This window comes from Piliocolobus tephrosceles, chromosome 19 (genome assembly GCF_002776525.5).
Source record: "Piliocolobus tephrosceles isolate RC106 chromosome 19, ASM277652v3, whole genome shotgun sequence".
Classification (NCBI taxonomy): domain Eukaryota; kingdom Metazoa; phylum Chordata; class Mammalia; order Primates; family Cercopithecidae; genus Piliocolobus; species Piliocolobus tephrosceles.
Window position 1 is genome coordinate 40,633,428 of NC_045452.1, and position 21,381 is coordinate 40,654,808.

Genomic DNA, 21,381 nt, shown 5'->3' on the forward strand with positions numbered 1-21,381 from the left:
CCACACCCAGCCCCGCCCGACAGCCCTGAACACAAACAAACAACTGTCACCCATTGACCTCACGATTCCTTGGTATATGAACCAAAGTGGGAGGGGAGAGAAAAGGAAATACTGCAGATATTTTCAAGTACAAGCAAAGACAGAAAGAGGAAAGTTGCAAAATTGATTATATTTCTTTTTGCTTAAGTATATAATGTTTTGATGATGACCAAAAAGTCAGTGTAAATGTATAATAAGATTATTTTCAAGAAAATCTGCATATGAAGTTTTTAAGGCTTATTTTACTTCATATATATATATAAAGTACCATTTTTAGAAGCGATATACTCCATGCATATTCCAAAATACTACACGTGTTTTTTTTGAGAAAGGAAGGGACCATGAGGTATTTTTCACATCTGACGTATTACAGTATAATCCACATTCCTCCTATAACACTTATTTCTGGAAAGGATCTACTCGTTTCTGAGTTTAGGCAGGCACTAGCCCTGACGTCAGTATTGTGTACAGAGAAGACAAACAGCCTCTAAATTTACCGAATTTGATGCAACTCACATTTGGCAACATATTGAACAATCTAAAATTATTGTAAAGTGGAAAACTGTTCAGGCTTTAAAATCATTAACATTTTAAATAAAGGAGTTATACAATTTGCATGGTCAAGTCTCACCCCCCAGATTTATGCCTTGAATCTTATATTCAGATCTGTGTAATTCATCTTTACTCCTAAAACATGTATATTTCTTTATGTTCTATGATAATGAACAATTCAAATTTTTCCAAAAGAAAACCCATTTCTGCATTATAAATGTTAGATCTTAATTTTAACAAGTAAAAAATGAGACCACTTGGTGAAATAATGTCAATTCAAGGAATTTAAATCAAGAATTAGGCATACTGGTATGCTCTTTAAAGGCCGTTTTGAGGGACATTTAGCACCCTCTAGTGACAACAATTGAAGCCGTTTAAAGGGAACTTCCCTGCAGGGCTCACGTCTGGTTTCTAGCTGGCAAGTCAACAATGCAGTGTAGTTCTTCGGGCAGGAGGTGGTTGCTTCCTAAAATCCTTGAGGCAGGATTATTTTTGTAGCTGTAAATAAAAGCTGGAATAATCTCCACCAGGCAACTGCGCAGTGGGAAAACCATGATTTATCCCTATCGGCTATAGTATTTTTTGACTTATCACGGCCAGTCCACTCAGAAAGAGCATTTCTAGTACTCCTTGAACACTGCAGCCTTTCCCAAAACATGTGCTGAGATCTGTGTGGGCATCAGATGACAACAACCAATTTACTGACATCACCGTTTCAGTTCAAGTCGGTGCATTTAACAGGATTTAACAGATTTTCATATGAGTGAATTGGAAAAGAACTGGCCTGCCTTCACGTCAGCTGCACCTCTGTGTCCTCTGCGTTGCTTGCAGTAGGAGATGATACAGTGTGGAGAGGGTGAGGTGTGGAGAGAGGGGGTGAGGGATGAGGAGGGCTCGGGTGGAGAGGATACGGTGTGGAGTGTACCATGTAGCAGTTACTGCGCTGAGACAGACTCCCAGTCCTGTGCTCCTGACTTCAAGCACAGGTACAGGGCTTCATTGCATCCGCAGGTGGCCTGGTGATACGCATGCAAATATAAATGAATTTGTGGCAAAGATTTTTTGCCTTCGCTTCATTTCTGATTCCACTTGTGATAGAAATAAATTCGCAAATAAATCATCAGATGAGGTGATGTCGAATTAAAGTCCACCTCACCCGAAAACTAAAAGCCAATTTTAGGAAGCAGCAGGAAACATTATTAATGCAGGCTTCTCCATAAATTTCTCTCAGTTGAATGCTATTATAGTGCCACCTATGATCTTTCTTTAAGAAGTAATCTGTATTTTCTTTAAAAATAATCCATAAAATAGTGACAGATTAAGACAAAAACAAGTGATGCTGTTTAGTATCTTGTAGGTGAGATTGACACAGTTCTTAAAAAATCATTTAAAGTTCTGGCTAGAAATCAAACAAAATTAATTTCAACAACCTGGGATAAATTCTCAGTTCGGCCAAGGATGGTGTCGGGGTACAGTACCTGGGAAAGTACACTTTGGATCTGAGTCGGGGGTAGAGGGTAATGCCAGTCAGATGCTTTTGTGAATCTTAATGATGTGCCCTGTGGGTATACCAAGCCTTATGGGCACCAGTGGCACCGTGATGTCTGTAACATCTGTGCTCAGCTATACCCAGTTACATGGATAAAGAAGTTGAAACTCATTTAATGGTTTCCAAATTATATAGAGAAGCCTAATAATTGGAACAATACATTTAAAATTTCTTTTAAACTAAATAATGGTGACAAAATAATTACTCTCCTCTTAGATTTCTTTCTTAAAACCACAGATAGTACATTGGCATATTTGGAGTCCTTGATAATGGTTTTAATATTCCTGCATTTTTAAAGTCATACGGAGTTGAGTAAAAACAAAATTGGCATAAACTTGAGAATGTGTGGGATGCTTATGAAATTGTGTTTATTGAAATCATTGCTCCATGTGAGCTGATAGAACTGAACTGACGTGTGCTTCAATATTAAGGAAATTGCAACTTGGTGTTGAGAAGTTGAGGATTTGGTATGTGATAACGGCTTCCTTGGTTTCTATTAGTTCAGATCAACCAAGAGACTGAAGAATACATTCACCACTCAGAGAAAGTGTTGAAACAATGGTTATTTAAATTGTAATTGGATTATTTCTTAATGCGCTGCTAGGGGATATGGCACTCCCCCCCAACCCCCTCCCCACACATGCTCATACACACACTCACACACTCATACACACATACTCACGTAGTTGTATCCAATGGAGTGAAGCTATAATAATGAAGTGTGCTGTGAACAGAAAAGCCGTCCTTAAACAGCACTGACTGGGTGCCCTTGAGGGCTGAGCGTGTCTTAATGCTGCGTATGTTCTCAGGCAAATCCACCAACTGCTGCAGATGGAAAAGTTCCACAGAGTGCTGGAGTTTTCCATTGTGCGGCAGCCCCAGATGCTTGATTCTTATCTACAATCTCAGGCATGTTCCTGGCAAAAATCCTTGGGACATCGTTCTTGCAGGGCTCTCATGAATAATCCAAACACCATGCATTTTAAATTCGTGTGTCATCTTAAGGACAATATACAGCACTTTTATCCTATTGTTTTGTCGTTAAAAACCTGCATTTCATGGGTCGCTCCCAGGCTCGAAGTTTTACATGTGCAGAATTTGAGGAGACTGAGATAGGCTTCCCGAATGCTGAGACACGTGGTAACTGGACAGAGCCCTGTAATCCTGGCTTCCTCAGTGCCCACCGGACTTCCTGGCAGGAAAAGGATGCCATTAATATCACCTGAATGGATTAATGCTGCATAGATGGCCTCCACAAAACTCATGAGCATTTCTGGGTTTTCTTAATAAAATGAAAAAAAAAATAATAAGAGCACTATGCTTGCTGTAGACATTTAAAAAAGAACACGCATTTGGGTATGCATGCATAAAAGGTTTGACTCCTACAAGTATTGTGGGCTGCAGTTTTTCCAGAACATGCCTCTATTTTTCAGACATTTACAAAAATGTACAATATTGCATGTTACTTACGTATTTTTATATTAGGGTATAATTTATGTTTATTACAAATTTATGTTTTGAAAATATAAGTGAAGCAAAGAAGAGGGGGAAAACACAAAAAGCTTCCCTGCCAGTAGTATTGTAATATATATAGCTGTCAATATTTTTACTTTGCCTTTGTGTTTATTTTTTATTTTTTGACTGTTACAAAAGGTTATTTAACAAAAAGTCTAATATGAAAACATACATGACCTAATTTTTACATGTAGTAAAACAGGCCCTTTGGAGAGGGGACATGGGTTTTTCTGTTGAACAGCCATTATTTATACTCATTCCAAAGTTTTGAACATGATAATACTATTTCCTTGTATTGCCACCATTCCAATATTGTTCTGCTGCCAACTAGTTGACATCTCCACACATTCATCCATCACAAGATTCGGAAAGGGATCAAGTCCCCATAATATTCCTTGGACATGTCTGCCACCATTGATTTTCATTTTTCAACTCGGGAAGGTGAGCTTCGCTCATGGTGTCTGTTCCTCAGGTTCACAGATGCCTTGGAACGGAATTGCATGGCCACCCCCATCTGCCTTTTTAACAAAATGGGTCTATGATGTAATTCTCCTATATACTGTGATTTTTAACTAACCAGGTAGGATATCAGAGCAGTTTTCCATATTGCTAAGTGTTCATCTATTACGTCATTTTCCTGCAGTGTTTTTGAGGAGGGTGGGTGTTCCATTGTATGGATGTATAAGGGAGGGATAAAGACATCAATGAGTCATGAGTGAATCTTCTGTTGTGTCCCCACAGATGTGGAGGTTCAGAGGAGTCTCCTCTCTTTGCTCTGCGCATGTATCACATTGAGAACCGTGTGGCTGTCATTCAGAGTGTTCTCAGCTCCTGACCTTCCTCCCCATATCCCATACAGAGAAGTTCGTAAGGGAAAAAGAATGAGAACTTGCTCAATCTTTAGAAAATGGGAAGAAAAGGTTTTAGGATAAATAAAAATAGTGCTTCTTTTATTGTGACAGTGAATTTATGGTATATTTATTTTATATTATTTTGTTTCTTTCTCTGGAGTAAAACGTGAGCAGACTAGTGAAAGGTCTTGGCAGATTCACAGGAGATGGGTTTGTGCAGGAGAAGCACGCAATGGAAATGTACATTTTATTCCTAGGTTCTGCTGCCCACAGTCACTGGGTGGGCTGTGCTGGTCTAGTGTGGTATTTGCTGTGTCTCAGGGAGAGTGAAAAAGGACCCTGTCCTGACAGGCTGGGCCTGGATGGGCCTCAGGTAGGGGCTGTGTGCCGTGCTGCCCCCTAACTTGGTCTGTGTGGTGACTGGAGGTATCTTTCCATAGGGAGAGGACGTGTCAGGTGGGAAAGGCATCCTGGTTCTTAGGCTGCTGGGTGGTGTAGGGATGAGGCCATTTAATAGCATAGACTTGGGGTACAGGTGAGGAAAGCTGAAGTGATATCTGCATCTTAAGATAATTTCCCCGTAGGATAATGTTTGGGAAACGGTTTCTGCATTACTATATTCTAGTTAATAGGTGTGCCTTGGCCAGAGGCGGTGGCTCACGCCTGTAATCCCAGCACTTTGGAAGGCCAAGGAGGGTGGACCACGAAGTCAGGAGATCGTAGACCATTCTGGCTAACACGGTGAAACCTCGTCTCTACTAAAAATACAAAGAAATTAGCCGGGCGTGGTGGCGGGTGCTTGTAGTCCCAGCTACTCGGGAGGCTGGGGAGGAGAATGGTGTGAACCCGGGAGGTGGAGCTTGCAGTGAGCTGAGATTGCACCAGTACTGCACTCCAGCCTGGGCAACAGACCAAGATTCCATCTCAAAAAAAAAAAAATGTGCCTTGTGCTATCAAGAGTCAAAGTGTTTTTTTTTTTGTTGTTGTTCTTTTTTAAAACACTTTACATTAAATAGTCAGAGATTACCAGGCTTAGATGCTATGATGCCATTTGAAACATCAAGAATTATTCTTTTTGAAGATGACAGGAATCAAACAAACATTTTATCATTAGAAATGAGGAAGAGTTTCCTTTGTAAAAGTTTGGAACAGAATTTACCACTCAGTATCCCCAAATTAACTTTTTATTGGATCACTTTCGAATATTGATCAAATAATAACACCTGTTTTTCTCTTTTTTAGTATCCAATAAATAAATTTGTCTCTTAGAAAACAATATTTTTATTCATTAGAAAATGAAGGATATACACCTGCATGTGTGTTATACGTAAATAAATATGGGAGGGAGAGACAGAGATTGAGAGAGAGCGAGCGTGTGTGAGAGAAAGTCGGGCAAATGATGTACATTGGCACCAGCAGACAATCAGAGTTAACCAGGAGAAGGGTATTAGGAGTTTTGTGTATTATCTTGTGGCTTTTCTGTAAGTTGGAAATTATTTCAAAATAGAGGGGTAGGAAATCCCACTCTTCACAGTTTGATTTGCATTAGGCAAGAACCAGGGAGTTCCGGTCAAATCATCACTGAAGCATTAGGTCCTGGTAGAAATGCTAATCTTTCCTGTTGCGGGGAACAACTGAGGGCTGGATTAGCAACCAGGAGGCGTGGGTGAGGCGGGACCACGCAGGATTTTCTCCCGTGGCTATTTTGTTAGGAAAGCGTTCATCTTATTTAAAACTGGTGTTTGGTAAATGCGTAATCAGGCGTCACATGATGCGGGGGCCACAGTTAACATTTCACATTGATGCTTCTTAGGAGAGAACAAAAAGCAGGGACTCTCCGGGAAGCTGAGAGAGCTTTTCTCCTCAGCACTCCAGAATTCTAGTGGAAGCTGCCCAGATAAAACAGCTCAGGACTTTGAAATTTTCGGGGAAACAAAATTTTAATCAGCCTGCCATCTTATTCATTGTTCAGAGATGAAAAGAGCGGAAATCAACACCCCCTCATAATGTAGGTGCTGAGAACTTAAGTTCTGATTTTCACAGAATGATTTTCTTACAATATACTCTCTTTCTTTCCTTTTCCTTCTTTCTCTCCCTCCCTCCCTCCTTCCTCCCATCCTCCTTTCTCTCTTCCTTCCTTCTTTTCTCCTTCCTTTATTTTCTCGCCCTCTTCCCTGTCTCCTCCTCCTCTCCTTCCTCCCCCTTTCCCTCCTTACGTTTCTCCTTCTACTGCTTCTTCTATCCTAACATGAGGTGATAAATCAGAGGAATATAATAAAAGCAAGAACGGCTTGGGCTGGTGGGCAGAACTCTGACACATGCTGGCCTAAAGTCTGAGTGAAATTCATTTACTGAACGTCCAACTCTGCGACCAGGAATTGCCAGATGACTCAGGATTTGGTCTATTGTGTTCTTCGGGTCCCTGTTGAGGCCACACCTCTTTATGGGTCCTGCGTTCTTGTAGCTAGATTCAAAGCAAAATGTTTCTTCCAAGCAATTTCCTGAAAATGAGTAATTAGAGTCCTGAAACCCTCTAAGGAATGTTCAGGCCTGCATTTGCTGTACTTCCTTCGAGGAGAAAACAGACCTGTGACCCTGAACTTATAGCTTGGATTTTAAACATGTCATGGGGCCCTCACATGGCATCTCTGGGTAGCCAAAAGTTCTATGAGGATCTGTTGTCTGCAACATGGATGTCTGTCAGAGTGAGACCAGCTCACTGACATTCCGGGACCTTTGTAGTCATTTCAGTTATTTGGATTTTAAGTAAATACTTGAAACCAAGACTTGGGTAGGTTTATTTTTCCTCTTTATTTTTCTTGTTTACTATAAGCCGAGAGTCCTTGCGTTTTCCACAGCTTTGTTGTAGAGCAAATAAGAAGTGCAAGTATTTGGAAGGAGAAAATGAAACCGTTCTGGAACACTCATATGAAATGTTGAATAAATATAGGTTGTTAAAAATCAGCCAAGCAATGGCTGTTACTGAACATGGCCATCTATTAACATGAAATAAACACCACCTGCAAAGTTTCCTTTTAGGAGAAAGGAGCTCAAGTCCTCTGTCCTAGTAATTCTGTGAAGAATTGGGCTGTGAAGGGCTGGCACCTGGGGCAGTGGGGTGCCCTCAACGCCTTGGCTCCAAGGTGCTCGCAGCCCATGTGAAGCCATGCGGAGTGCCATCACATCTGCATCCTGCCTTGGTCTCAGTGCAGTGTGTCACACGGCGGCACACCGGTCACACCTGCTGTGGCAGTCCCCATCCCAATTGATGCCTTTTCTTTTTTTAATTAAAAAAAAAAAAAATCTCCTGGCTGCATATCATCAAGAAAAACAACATTGTTTTCAGGGTCTCTTATCTCTCCACTCCCAAATATCCTGTTTCTTTGGGCTGGACAGCCAGGACCAATAGAAATCTCTTCCTGCCATTGGCTGACTTCATTTCCCAGACTTAGCACAATCTCATCCGCTCTAAACAACCTCATCAAAACTACTTTCTGGTCAGAGAGAAGCAATAATTATTATTAACATTTATTAACGATCAATAAACTTGATTGCATTATGGCCAGCACTATTAAGGTAAGGAAAGGGTTCCTTTTAATTTGACAAAATCTTGTTCTTGTTACTCTTTTCTTTGGTTTCCTTTATCAAGGCAGATAAGTTAGGGTTGGGCAACACCCCCACTGCCACAATACAGGACAACAAGATTTCCTTTGCACTGCCTAGTAAATTTCCTTTTTCCTACTCCAACCATCCGCAAGGCTTAAAAACTTCAAACTCAGAAAAAAATTGGGGTTTCTAAATTCACTGTTGAGTGCTGTGGATTACTTTTGGAAAGGCTTTTCGGCGCGCTTCTGAATCTTCTGATTCTCTAACTATCCCTAACGGTGCCTGGATGTGTGTCTGAGAAAAGGCAGCAGACTCGGAGAGGTTGAAGGGTCAGGTCAAAGCAAAAGACGGGTTTGTGAATGTCGGACGTTTGGAGGTTCTTCGGTGGCTCCTTAGCATCAGGGATGCCAGACAGTCCCCGTGGCAGCGAAGAGATACTCGGCAAGTGGCTGCTGGTAATGGGACGCAAATGTTGACTTGATTTGGGGGACATCCTTGCTGAGAACTGAGTGTTCTCGTAACTCAAACGGCCGTAATTTGGTTTGTTCTGTTATATGTTTATCTTCAATAAAATACCTACTCTCTGTGCACCGTGAGTAAGATTTCTTCCTAGCGATGGTTAGGTTCGCGGGGATTGGAAAGCAATGGCCGGTCGGTTCTCTGGGCTCTGGGGTGTTTGGTCTGATGCGTTTCCTTGCCTAAGTTTTTAGTTGATAGCGTATAGAGGTTAACGTGGAGGTCAGTCTGCACAGGTACAATCCTAAATATGGCCTGATTCCTGGAAATGAAGCCAATTTAATGGTGGCTGCAAGTCTAGGGGCTTGCAGTCTTGAGTAGGGATCTGTTCCGTTGTTTTAAAGGCCACCGTATCTTCGTGACATTTGTAGAAATGTAAAAAATCAGCAGCAAAAGCAGATACTGAGTGGAGGAAAAAGAAAATTGTATTTGTTGCATGTCTTTAGTTTTGCTGCATGAAGGTGAAAAGCATTTGGTGGTGTTTTCATGAGGCTTCATGAGGCTTTCAGTTTGTTGGAAAGTGCATAAGAAAATGGAAGTTTGCCCAGAATTGGGCCAAGGCATTTTCAAAAATATTCTTTGGTTTGGGATTTTCATAATTTGAAATGTTTGTATTAGATTTGACTCATATGTACCATAGAAACTGTGTTTCAGAAGTTTAGCTTTTATTTCTCAAGGTGTGTTCAATAATAAAAATCTGTGTACCAGGAACTTTCACCTTATAGAGACTTTTCTTTCTTTGGCTTCAAGGATTGGAATCTGCTGAAATATGGTTCCTATAGAAAGGAATTATAAAATTGAGGGTTAATGTGCCGTACTTTTAGCTGCGTGAATAGAAATTACTTGATTTTGTGACTCAAAGTGCTATCTTTTTTTTGTTCTTGTTTTCATCCTTATTTATATTCATGTTTGTTAAATCAAATATTCTGTGTCAATCTTGAATAGCTTGGGTACAATCTTATGTGTTTTTTCCCCCAAAAATTAGTGCATTAAAAAGGACATTGAAATAACAGACCATCCTTTAGAAGGTAGGTACATTTTGCAAAACATCCAAATATGTTATACTATTTAATTTAAAATATACATTTATGAATACATGAAGCTATTTTGAAAGTTTGAATATTTTTTGATTTTCTGAATGATTTTTTTGGAAATGATAGTTTACACTTGTCTAAGATACTATGCTTGATTTAACATTTTATTCCATTGCATTATGTGTTTATTGTATGTACCCAAGTGAACTTTTAGAATGACTGCAGGTGAATTTTTTTTTAATCTTCTGTTAAAATAGTCCCTCTTTATAGGTGACTTCCTTTAAGACATGTTTCTGTTAGATTTCCTGGGTAAAGTAATGAGATGATTTTACAGCCTTGTTTATAGAGTGGAAAAAGGAGGTCCTGAGTCTGTTGACTACAGTTTTAATTATGTTAGTGCAAAGCCCAAATTAGCATAGGGAAAATTATGGCTGTCCACTGGAATTAGGAAACAGTCCCCCATAGAAGCAATTTCCAGTCTCCAATGCACTCTGTTTTTTTTTTTGTTGTTGTTGTTGTTTCAGTAAATAAATCAGTTAGTCGATTAGGTATCAGATGCTCTGAATTTGTTGTTGGTTTTCTGCATTTGAGTGGAGGTTTTATTTTTTTGCATTCACATTTGTAAGACCCTAGGAGACACTATGAAAAGCTAAATATTCTTATCCAGTCTTTGTGATTCTTACCGTCATTTTTCCTTGGCAACTTGAAATTGGGAACAAAATATTTCAACTGGAAGAAGTAAAGGAATTTTGGGAACTTATGTGAGAGTGCTCATGTACGTCTAAGTGTCTGTGAATTTTAACATCAGCTGAAGAGTTCTAATAAAGACTTGGAAGCAACAAAGCTGATGGTTTGCAGACAATTCATGGATCGGTTTTGGTGCTTCCCTTGGGCGTTGGTGACATCTGACAATATTGACAGGTGCTGAACCTCACCGGCTCCACTGTCCCCACAAACAGCTCCGTGTTTGCTACAGACTCCAGGAATCCTGCTGTTGCCCTGAAAACCTGACTGTGCTTCAGTTAGGAGTTTTAGCCTAATTTCCCAAAGACTTTCCTGATCCCTCTTTTTTTTTCTTTTTTTAAGTGCCATCTGCAATTTGGGAAGTCTAATGAAGCCTACAGTCCTTTCTCAGAATAATACTTTCAGGTGCATAAAAAGAAATACATAGAATTACAACAGAAATACAGTTCTCTCCCCGGACCTTTTCAGGAGAACATGAACCCCAGGTTGCAAATTCTGATCCTAGAAAGATCCTTACTGTGTAAAAAGGGAATGTGGGGGATTTTCCGTCATCACAGAGATCTGACATTGAAGGATATGGAGAGAGCCAGCAGCCGGCAGCAGCGTTAGGGGAAAGCATCTTAAAAATCAGGATGTGGAAAGTTACTACTAACAAGGCTTGGTGGAGGTCTCGGGGCACCCTAGTACTATTTCCATGACTTGCCTGAAGAAGTTACTTTCTTTGAATTAACAGAGGTTGGAAGGTTTGATGGTAATTGAAACATGACCTGATAGGACTCGATTTTATTCATTTAAAGACATAAAGTTTGCATTATATACGCCATGTTTGCACATTTGCACTTTTGAACATTTGCTATCACATGCGAAGGAAACTTATTAAGACTAGGAGTTATATGAAGAAAGTTAACTCCTCATAGAATTTTGATGGATGTGATTAATGAGTTTAATAGCTACAGATATATGATTTTTCATCAACCCATTGGCTAAGTGAAATATGAATTACGTCAGTCCTTGTTTACTTTGGGGGGATTCCGGGAGAATGGAAGGAAGGCCGGGGGCAAAATGCTGCTGCCTTGCTCTGCATAAGTCATTTCAGAGTATGCTCTGAGCATCTGTCCTTGCTGAAAAGTGGCTTTATAGGCCACTACTTTAAAACAACTTACTGCTCCTGGTCATGGGCAGCTCTGTGATCCAGGCTGCCCTCTGTGGACACGGCACACTTCTCCCTAGCCTTCCGCCTGTATGTGCATGCACCCATGCACGCCAGGCACCCTGACTCAGTGACCCCGGAAAGCAGGAATGAGAATGGCTCAATCTGTGGCCTTTTGTTTCCACATGAAATACAGTGCAGGACTGCAATGCTCTCAGACAATGTACTGAGCCTGAACCATTTCTTAATTATTTACATTTATAAGTGATTGTCTCATCACATTTCTGTTTTACAAAACAGATCTTTATTTAAACACAAACACAGGTTAACAACTCTTGAAAAAGCATACATAAAAGTAAGTAAATGAAGCAACCATTTCTGTTGTCTTCAGGAAAATATGACTGACACAGTTAGAACTTTAGAATAAGATTCCCTCTGTGGGAGTGGAGACCCAAAGCTGTTATTGGCATCCCAACAACTTGGCGGATTTATTGGTTTAACAGCTGATACATAAGAGAATCACAGAGTAAAGGCCACGGGGAAGCCAGACGGATGAGAGTTTCTCTGAAATGCGAAACCTCAGAGAAGAGACAGGGACAGTCTCCAGGCTGTTCCAGTGTTTGTAGCACACTCTCCTCTGGCGGGGTCTTTTCTTTGGAGCTACCTCACATGCTCCAGGAGAGCCTTCTTGTCCCCTCCTTCAATCCCACAGGATAGAGGACAGCTGCGCCCTGGCCTGGGGATTCTGTCAGACCACCCCTGACCGCACTTCTCTCACCTTACGTGGCCACAGACACACTTGCAGTTGCTTCCTTCCTGTTGTGACCCTGGGCAAGGTAGCTAGCCTGTTTGACCTCAGTTTCCTCACCTGTAAAATGGGATCATAATGGCTACCCTGTCTTGCACCAATCCTCAATAAATGGCAAATGCCATCAGACGCCCCCCAGTGGATGTAACCTTTTCTACCATACTGTCTTTCAGGCTCTGCACTCAATCCTCTTAACATTTCCCACGGCCCCGCTTCAGCTGTGAAGCCCACAGCCACAGACTGCTCTGATGTGTGGCCTCCCACACCCAGACAGGGTACATCTGGGCCTGGGCAGCCACAGGACAGGGAAGGAAGGAGGAGGGAGCTTGCAGGGGTGCTTGTTAAAGGTGTAGCAGGGCAGGTACCACACACAGGGGCAGGTGGAGCATCCAGGGGTCGCCCGAGGTAGTGCTGGTCAGAGAGGGTTGGCTTCATCCTGTTCTGAGCCGAGGCTGCTGAAGGAGGGCAGAGGCCTACGGCTGCATCGTGTTCCTGGTTAGGGCAGGAACAGCACCCTGGAATACCCCACTGGCCTCTTTATTCTCAAATTGCAAAAAATACATCTTGTTCTTTAGCATAAATTATAAACAAAAAATTCTCATGGTAGAGAAAATATTTAAAAGTCATGACAAAGTCAGTATAAATTGTTCAGATCCTAACCAACCACAGCAAATTCCTAACAGTTGGTATGTGTCTCTCCACCATGTGTATCTGTTTGGCCTTATAGCTACTTACCTGTCCTGCTCTTCTCAGTTAGCATTGTTTTACAAGCATTTCCCCATGTTACTAAAATTTTTTGATAAGCAGAATTTTTATGCTTCATTATATTCTATCTAAAATATGTATTATATATTTTGTAACCAATATCCTAGTGTATAAAGTGATGCTGCTTGCGATGTTTCACTAATTATATTGCAGTACACCATCTATTTAATTTTTTGAATACTTTTTATTAGTATCGGTGCCTAGAAAGGAATTATTGAGCCAATGGGTATACATAGTTTTTAAGTCTTTGCCAAATTTAAATATTTGCCATTTTAACAAATAATTACCAGATCATTCTCTGGAAGGATTATACCAGTTTCCCCTTCTTCTAGCCACATGTGAGACCATTTCCACACTACACCCATAACAACTCTGAATATTTTACTCTTTGAATCTTTGCCATTCTGACAGGCAAGAACAGAATCTCATTTTTATTTGTACTTCTTTAATTTTAGTATTTCATTACATTTTTTTTGTTTGTTTGTTTGCTGTGAACCCATTTGGGCTAGTGGCCCAGTGTGACCTCTGGATTTTGTTTTCTTATTTATACTTTTATTCCCTGTTTGGTCTAGCTTACTTTCCACATATTTCCCCTATTGAGCTTGGCCAAAACATGTTTTATAAAGTTTAACATTGATTCCCGTCTGTCCGCTCTCCCACTCTTCATTTTCTTTCTTGTCAGCACATTCTCCCAGCTTCACTGGTGTTTGTTGTTGAGTGTGAATAATTTATGTGTACCCACTGACATCGCAGAAGCTGTTTTTAGTGATATCTTACCCATTTCTTCTGTGTCCTCAACAGTGACTGGCAAAGGGTAGAGGTTCAATAAGCACTTGTTGAAAACATAAATTTTAATTTTAATTATTTGAAATTAAGATATCAGAGTAATGTAATCATCGCTGTAGACTTCAAATGGAATTCTTATGTTTTTAGAGACATTTCTCCTAGTAAAATAACATTAATTAAAATTGACTTAAATTGATGTTTAAGAAAGTATAAAAAGTAGCTTGAATTCATAATCCAAAGTAACACCATCCTAATGACTGCTTGCTATGTGCCAAGCCCTGTGTGAAACTCTCACAGTGTCTCATGTGATCCTCCCAGCAGCCTAGATACTGCTGCTTTCTTACAGATAAGGACAAAGGATTAGAGAGGCCGAGTGACTTATACAAGTCACACAAATCTGTCTCCCTTCTCTTTATCATCATCTGATCTCTTTTTTCCTGCTATTCACCATAGCTGTAAATAGCGAATTACTGTGCAGAGAAACATGGCGTATTAAGTGTTATGGAGACACATTAAATAATTGGGGAATGAAAATCATTATTGCTGGGTCCTTTATGTTATCTCCTCTTCTGTGAAAAATCCCATAGACAGCAGTTCTTACACTCTAGGTGGCTAATCAAAATAAAGTTCTAGAAAATTCAAGAGGTAAAACTCCAGCACTGAATTCTATATTTGCTCACTGACAAGAATTCTTTCCATATTTGGTGAGATCCAAGAGGCAGTGCTTCCAGATTCCAGATCAGCTGCTGATTTAAATTTCCTCATCCCAAGTATCAACTTCCTTACACTCGTCTTGGGCGTCAATAATGAACACGCAGGTCAGAGTTTTCCATAAGGCCTTAACAAGTCTTTCAGCAGGGTGTTCATGGAATTAAACTCTGGGAAGAATGGCCATCTGCTGTTGTACACAGATAAGTACAGGGACATTTTGAAAAGAAATGCCAAGGCCAAGCAAAATGATTTATTTTTAAAGTGCCACATCAGAATCCAATCATAACATTAACATCAGGGCTGTTACTTTAAACACATTTGGTAAAAACAATGCTTGTTGAATTTTTGAAAATATAATAACATTATGCAAAGATCCCGCACTCTTGCATGTAACACATTCCACTTTGAAATCCTTCTGCCTTGATGATTTAAAATCTCCCTTGCTGTCATGAAATTACAGTATAGCAAATCATGTGTTGATTTCTTTTTTTTTTTTTTTTTATAAATTTACCAAGTATTGACACTGAAGACAGGATCCTTCTCCTACCTCCACATTCACATTTTTTTTTTTGCCCCCAAGGCCATTCATTCAAATCACCAGCCAGCAGTGAGTTTCTCATCTCCATGCTCTTTGGGTTTCATTGGGTTTTTGTTTTATTGCATCTTTTTTTTTTTTAATTTTGATAGTGTGCACATGATGCTCACCTTTGAGGAAGAAGAAACTGTTGAAACAACCCTTCAGAATCTGTCAACATAATTAGTTTGTGTCTCAATTTGAGGTAGATGTCCCAAGACATTGCTCCAAGTTAAAAAAAAAAAAAAAAAGTATGTGGTTTTGCATTGCATAGTCCTCTTTGGATCCATGCGACATGTATGCCTTCCCTGACCTTCCAGAGAGCATCAAAAACATGAAGGCTGAATCCGGAGAGCACAGCCCACTTTTATCTTTGGCCCAAGGAGGCACTTGGTACTCTGTATTTCTTCGTGGCATCCTTAAAATAGCCTCTGTGGAAAAGGGATTGGCCTTATCTTCTGTGCAACGGATGGGAGGCATAGATACAGCTGCTGGTAAGGGGAAGTGGAAGGAGGCCCGTCTGGGAGAGGGTGGCCTGGAGCTTTAGTTTGATGCTACAGGACTTCCCCAGGTGAACGCACCTCTCCTGGCCCTAGCTCCCTTATAGGAAAATGGAGGTGGTCCGCTCCGCCTTCTCCACGGTGACCATCTGACGACTGTGCTGCCGTCAGGACATGGGGAGCTAACAGCAGTGCCCCTATCGGATCCTGAAACTGGGGAGGGTCCCTTGCCGTGGGCAGGGGAAATGGGCTCCCACCTGGCTTTGGGGGTTCACACCCTGGCTGTTCTACTTCCCAGCCGTTCACCTCTGACAAGCCACAGCCTCACAGGAGGTAGGCTTTTCCATCTGTGCAATGGGTAGAGTGACAGTTCCTACTTCACAGGGTTATGGCGAGATTCACCAAGTTGAAAGAACCCAGAACTGTATATGGCACACATAAACTCCTCAACCAAAGTTAGTTAATTTTACTGTTCATTCAAGCCAAATACATTTTTCTTCTAAGACTAAAATCAGGGAATCTATGAAAAGCATTTCCCCCCACCTTTTTATTTTTCAATTTCTGCAACAGTTTGTGAATTGAATTTTGTTTTCAAGTAGCCAATTTGTCCATTTTCTTGTGATGAACATGTTTTTATCTCTTCATTTTAAAGTGAGATCTCTGACAGAAACAGTGCGCTCCCAGTTATTCACAAGCACCTGATCTGCATTGGAGATTGCTTAAAACAGGGCTGGGAAATGCTTACTGGTAAGTTCACCCGACACTATGCACAGCAGGTCCTGGAAGGAGACAATCAGGGCGTTGTTACCTTCTGCATCTCCCTATACTTCTTATTCTCCTTCCGTACTCTTTCTCATTGCAATCACTATCCACCTGGAAGGAGGCTTGAAAAGCACAAAGGACCACATTGATGATGAGGGGGACCCCTCCTGGGCCTCTTAAATGCTGAGGGATCCTTCCTGGACCTCTTTTCATTCATTCCAAACTGCCTCTCATAGACAATCACTTCTCTCACCCCAGGAAATCTGGGACAGTGCAGGTTTGCAAGCTTGATCTGGAATAAAGAAAACCAAGGAGCACTTTGGGAGGCCGAGGCGGGCGGATCACAAGGTCAGGAGATCTAGACCATCTTGGCTAACACAGTGAAACCCCGTCTCTACTAAAAATACGAAAAAATAGCCGGGCATGGTGGTGGGCGCCTGGAGTCCCAGCTACTCGGGAGGCTGAGGCAGGAGAACGGTGTGAATCTAGGAGGCAGAGTTTGCAGTGAGCCGAGATCGCACCACTGCCCTCCAGCCTGGGCAACAGAGCGAGACTCCGTCTCAAAAAAAAAAAAAAAAAAGAAAAGAAAAGAAAACCAAGGAAAAGATGGACCAGGAGGCTTGGCCTGTGCCAGGCAAAAGTCAGCAAAAGCAGTCACTACACATCTCCTTTTGAGTTCTAACTTTTTACTTCATCTTGTGTGAACTCCTAAACTGGAAGCATATTTATATTCACATAGAAGTAAGATATTGTCCAAGGTCAAATGTAAGTGACTTTTATGAGTTATTGGACTTTCTGAATTACTTATTCTACCAACTTGAATTAACAGAGTTTTGTTGACTTTTATTCTTTGTAAGCCAAACAGTATGAACTCGGTTGAGCCAGTCTTAGGAGAAAAGATGGAAAATGTGTGTTGCTAAGGTAGCATTCTAGTGAAGGAAGCCCCTTCTTTGTTTCTTGTGCATCCCTGTGGTACCTCTGTCCATCGGAAGAGTTGTTGTCATTGACTCACTGTTGAAAGCCCATGCCTATTGTAACCAATTTTGATAAGAAGCTAGTCACAAAATAAGCACATGTATACATTTTTTAAAGCCTTGTTCTTCTGGAGATGGAAAACATCTTTTTTTAGATCACATGTTTACTGCTTTGGTAAACAGTAAAATGCTGCTACAGCAATTACCTTGAGGATAAAGGGTTTGTAGACAGATACTTCCTGCGTTCACTTCCTACACAGATAGCCAGCCCAACCAGAGACGCACTGATGCAGGAAGGGCCCCCAGTGGAAACTTCCTCTCTCCGAATGCGCCATCCATTATTCGTTATCTCGTCTCCAAGGGGAATAAGCTTGTTGCTCCAGATTTTCTAGGAGAATTCTGTCTTGAAACAGGTAAAAATATAAAGTTTCTAAAGTAATGGTGTCAGTCCCTTGTTCTCATCCTCGGTGTCATCTACTTGCTGATTTTTAAGGGGACGTGATTAGACTGGAATAGACTTGTCTATGAATAACGTACCCTGTAGGCACCTCTGTCTCCTTTGAATCATGGAAAATGATGCATGATTCGAATGTTTTATATTTGGTAGAAAAGTAAGTATCTTTGAGATTCAATGGAAGGCCTTTTCTGTGGTTAGTTGAAAGGTCATTTTAGATTTTGCTTTCTTTAGTCAAGCAGAGATTACCAGATTTGGGTACAAAAAAATATCAGCTCACAGATTGTTCTCTGGGCTGATTTTACAGCAGTTACTAAATTCCACCGAATGCATTGTTTAGGTCCTTTGAACCGAAGCAAATAAAACCACAGTGCACACACACTGAACAATAGGGCATCATCAATTAGCCGTCTACAGGATGTGTCCTTGCCGACTGGCCCCTTTGTAGGAGAAAAAAAATAGATCAAATCAACAAACAATAACACTGAACAATAAACTAAACAAAACAAATAGCACCTGGAAGCTCCTCAAGCACTGGCGAAGCACCAAAGGGTGATGTGATGTTTACACGCTCTACACATGGAAACCCACAGCTCCACCCAGATCTCCTGCAGGTCCCTAAAATACTCAGAGAACTCAGCAGCCATTCATTGCTGGGTCACCTCATGGTAAAGTACCCTCTTTGGTGATCAGAAAATGCTGAGCCTCTTAAATGCTGAGGGATCCTTCCTGGACCTGTTTTCATTTGCTCCAAGCTGCCTCTCATAGACAATCACTTCTCTCACCCCAGGAAATCTGGGGCAGTGCATTGCAAAGGGAAGGAGGCAGTATCTAACAGAGCATTCTGCCTGGCCTATTCCATAAGTGCCGATGACGGCCCGGTGCAGGGCAGAGATTGCATTTGACCCTGAGAGACTGCCAGACATGGTGAGATGCTGTTATGTCTCAGGTAGATGTTAATGCACGAATATATTCTTTTTTAAAAATACTTTATGTTCTAGGGTACATGTGCACAACGTGCAGATTTGTTACATATGTATACATGTGCCATGTTGGTGTGCTGCACCCATCAACTCGTCATTTACATTAGGTATATCTCCTAATGCCATCCCTCCCCCCTCCCCCCACCCCACAACAGGCCCCAGTGTGTGATGTTCCCCTTCCTGTGTCCAAGTGATCTCACTGTTCAGTTCCCACCTATGAGTGAGAACATGCGGTGTTTGGTTTTCTGTTCTTGCGATAGTTTGCTGAGAATGATGGTTTCTAGCTGCATTCATGTCCCTACAAAGGACAGGAACTCATCCATTTTTATGGCTGCATAGTATTCCATGGCATATATGTGCCAAATTTTCTTATTCCAGTCTGTCATTGATGGACATTTGGGTTGGTTCCAAGTCTTTGCTATTGTGAATAGTGCTGCAATAAACATATGTAATGCATGAATATATTCTCATGATTTTATCCACATATTCAATATATGTATTTTGTATTTAACATGAAATTAAATTGAAATGAAAATGCCCAAAGAGATATTTTCCTTTAGGGACTCATTTCTTCACATACTTTTGCTTATCTTGTTGGAAGACACACTGTCAATCTCAGTACCCTGTTTGAATGAAGACTGCTTTCCTCCTATGCATCTGTTGCCCCTAGACAGTCATTGTGCAGCTTGTCACCTTTCTGTGAAACTCCGCGAGACAGCTCCAGCATTCATCCTTACAGGTGCTACCTCCTGACACTTCTGCTTCTTTGCAAAATGACTTCCCTGATCTCCTGAGTCTGTATTGTTTGCAGTGCTGCCTGAACCACATTTGGGTGGTGCTACAGGACCAGGGAGCAGACAGATTTGTCACGGATGCCTGATGGGATAGGACCCTTTTGGCATCCTCTCTGAAAATCACCCTTGCCTGGCTGGGGATTGTTTTATTTTATTTTCTTTAACTGTAGCAAATACAGGTTCAATATCTCCATTGAATAATATATTGTAGAAAGAAAGGCAATAATAAAAACTTTGTTCATTTTCCCCATTTGAAAAACAATTATTATAGGAGTTTAGAAAATAAAACTTTAAAAACAAAATTAAAATAATTGATGTTATATCATCAAGGGTCTTTTAATACGCGATTCTTTTTTGATTTTTTTGTCTTTACTCCTATACCAATGTATTCTTTATAAAGAATAATAAAAATAGAGAAATAACTCATTTTTATTAGTACCTTTCTATTAATTTTTTTTTCCAGGATAGTGAAAACAAACAAACAAACAAACAAACAAAAGAGAGAAGTGAGGGCTGAACTTGTTACGATTTAGAAATTGAGGCCCATGTTTCTTCTTGAGGATCCAGTTTCTCTATATGAAGCAGATCCAGACTGCCTGGGGGCAGGTCTCTGTCCCACCACACTTTTCACTTCCCTGTGCCTCGTTTCCTCATCTGTGGAAGAGAGTCAGTCATGATAACAACTCCTACTTCTCAGTAGTGTTGCGAGGATTAAACAGCTGAATACGTGTATGTGCTTTGAACAGTAACCTGCTGTAGTGTACAAAAGATGTCAGTTGCAGGCCAGGCATACTGGCAGCTGCCTGTAGTTTAACTTCAGTTACTCGGGAAGCCAAAGCAAAAGATCTCTTGAGCCTCGGTTATCTGAGGTCAGCCTGGGCAACCTGGCGAAAGACCTCATCTCATAATAACGACGACGACGATAATAATAATGTTAGCTGTTCTGGGCTCTTACTGGTTACTTGTCCTAGTCACGGTCTTCTTATTTAATTTACTCTCATATCTTATTTGGTTTTTCTGAAGTAATCAGTTATCTTCCTTGACTGTGTTTGTTTCCAGTATTTGTCTTTGGAAAGGAATCCTGCATTTATACCTGGTTATTTATAGCTTCTTCTAAAGGGATGAAAGTATTTCCCTACACAGTCATGCATCACCACGCCGGGTCAGTTCCGAGAAATGAGTTGTTAGATGATTTCATCGTGCAAACATCACAAAGAACACTTACAGAAGCGTAGATGGCATAGCCTGCCACACACGTAGGCTATAGGCTATATGGTATAGCCTGTGCTCCTAGGCACAAACCTGTGCAGCATGTGACCAGGCTGCATACTGTAGGCAATTGTGACACTAAACACAACGGTTTTTATGTATCAGAATGTAGAAAAGGTACAGTAATAACGCAGTATAGGCCAGGTGCAGTGGCTCACGCCTGTAATCCCAGCACTTTGGGAGGCTGAGGCGGGCAGATCACGAGGTCAGGAGATCAAGACCATCCTGGATAACACGGTGAAATCTCATCTCTACTAAAAATACAAAAAATTAGCTGGGCATGGTGGCATGTGCCTGTAGTCCCAGCTACTCAGGAGGCTGAGGCAGAATTGCTGGGACCCGGGAGGCAGAGGTTGCCGTGGGCCAAGATCATGCCACTGCACTCCAGCCTGGGCAGCAGAGCAAGACTCCGTCTCAAAATAATAATAATAATGATTATTACTAA

At 41.1% G+C, this 21,381-nt stretch overlaps 1 protein-coding gene and 1 pseudogene across 8 annotated transcripts in view; one reads left to right on the plus strand and one right to left on the minus strand.

The window, feature by feature from the left end:
• ERG (ETS transcription factor ERG) overlaps window positions 1-21,381 on the plus strand; it is a 280,942-nt gene that overhangs the window by 152,231 nt on the left and 107,330 nt on the right. For 3 of the 8 annotated variants that reach the window (XM_023191618.1, XM_023191599.1, XM_023191609.2), the window contains exon 1: window positions 7,941-8,082. The exons of 4 other annotated variants lie outside the window; for them this stretch is intronic. Coding sequence is in view for 3 of the 4 variants with exons in the window: in XM_023191599.1 (XP_023047367.1) it covers window positions 8,065-8,082 (18 nt within the window). In the remaining variant the exon portion in view is untranslated. Of the gene's footprint in view, window positions 1-7,940; window positions 8,083-8,253; window positions 8,568-21,381 lie in introns of those variants that run through there. One more of the 8 variants, XM_023191581.1, reaches the window with a different exon arrangement.
• Window positions 3,910-4,111, minus strand: LOC111525990 (annotated as a pseudogene).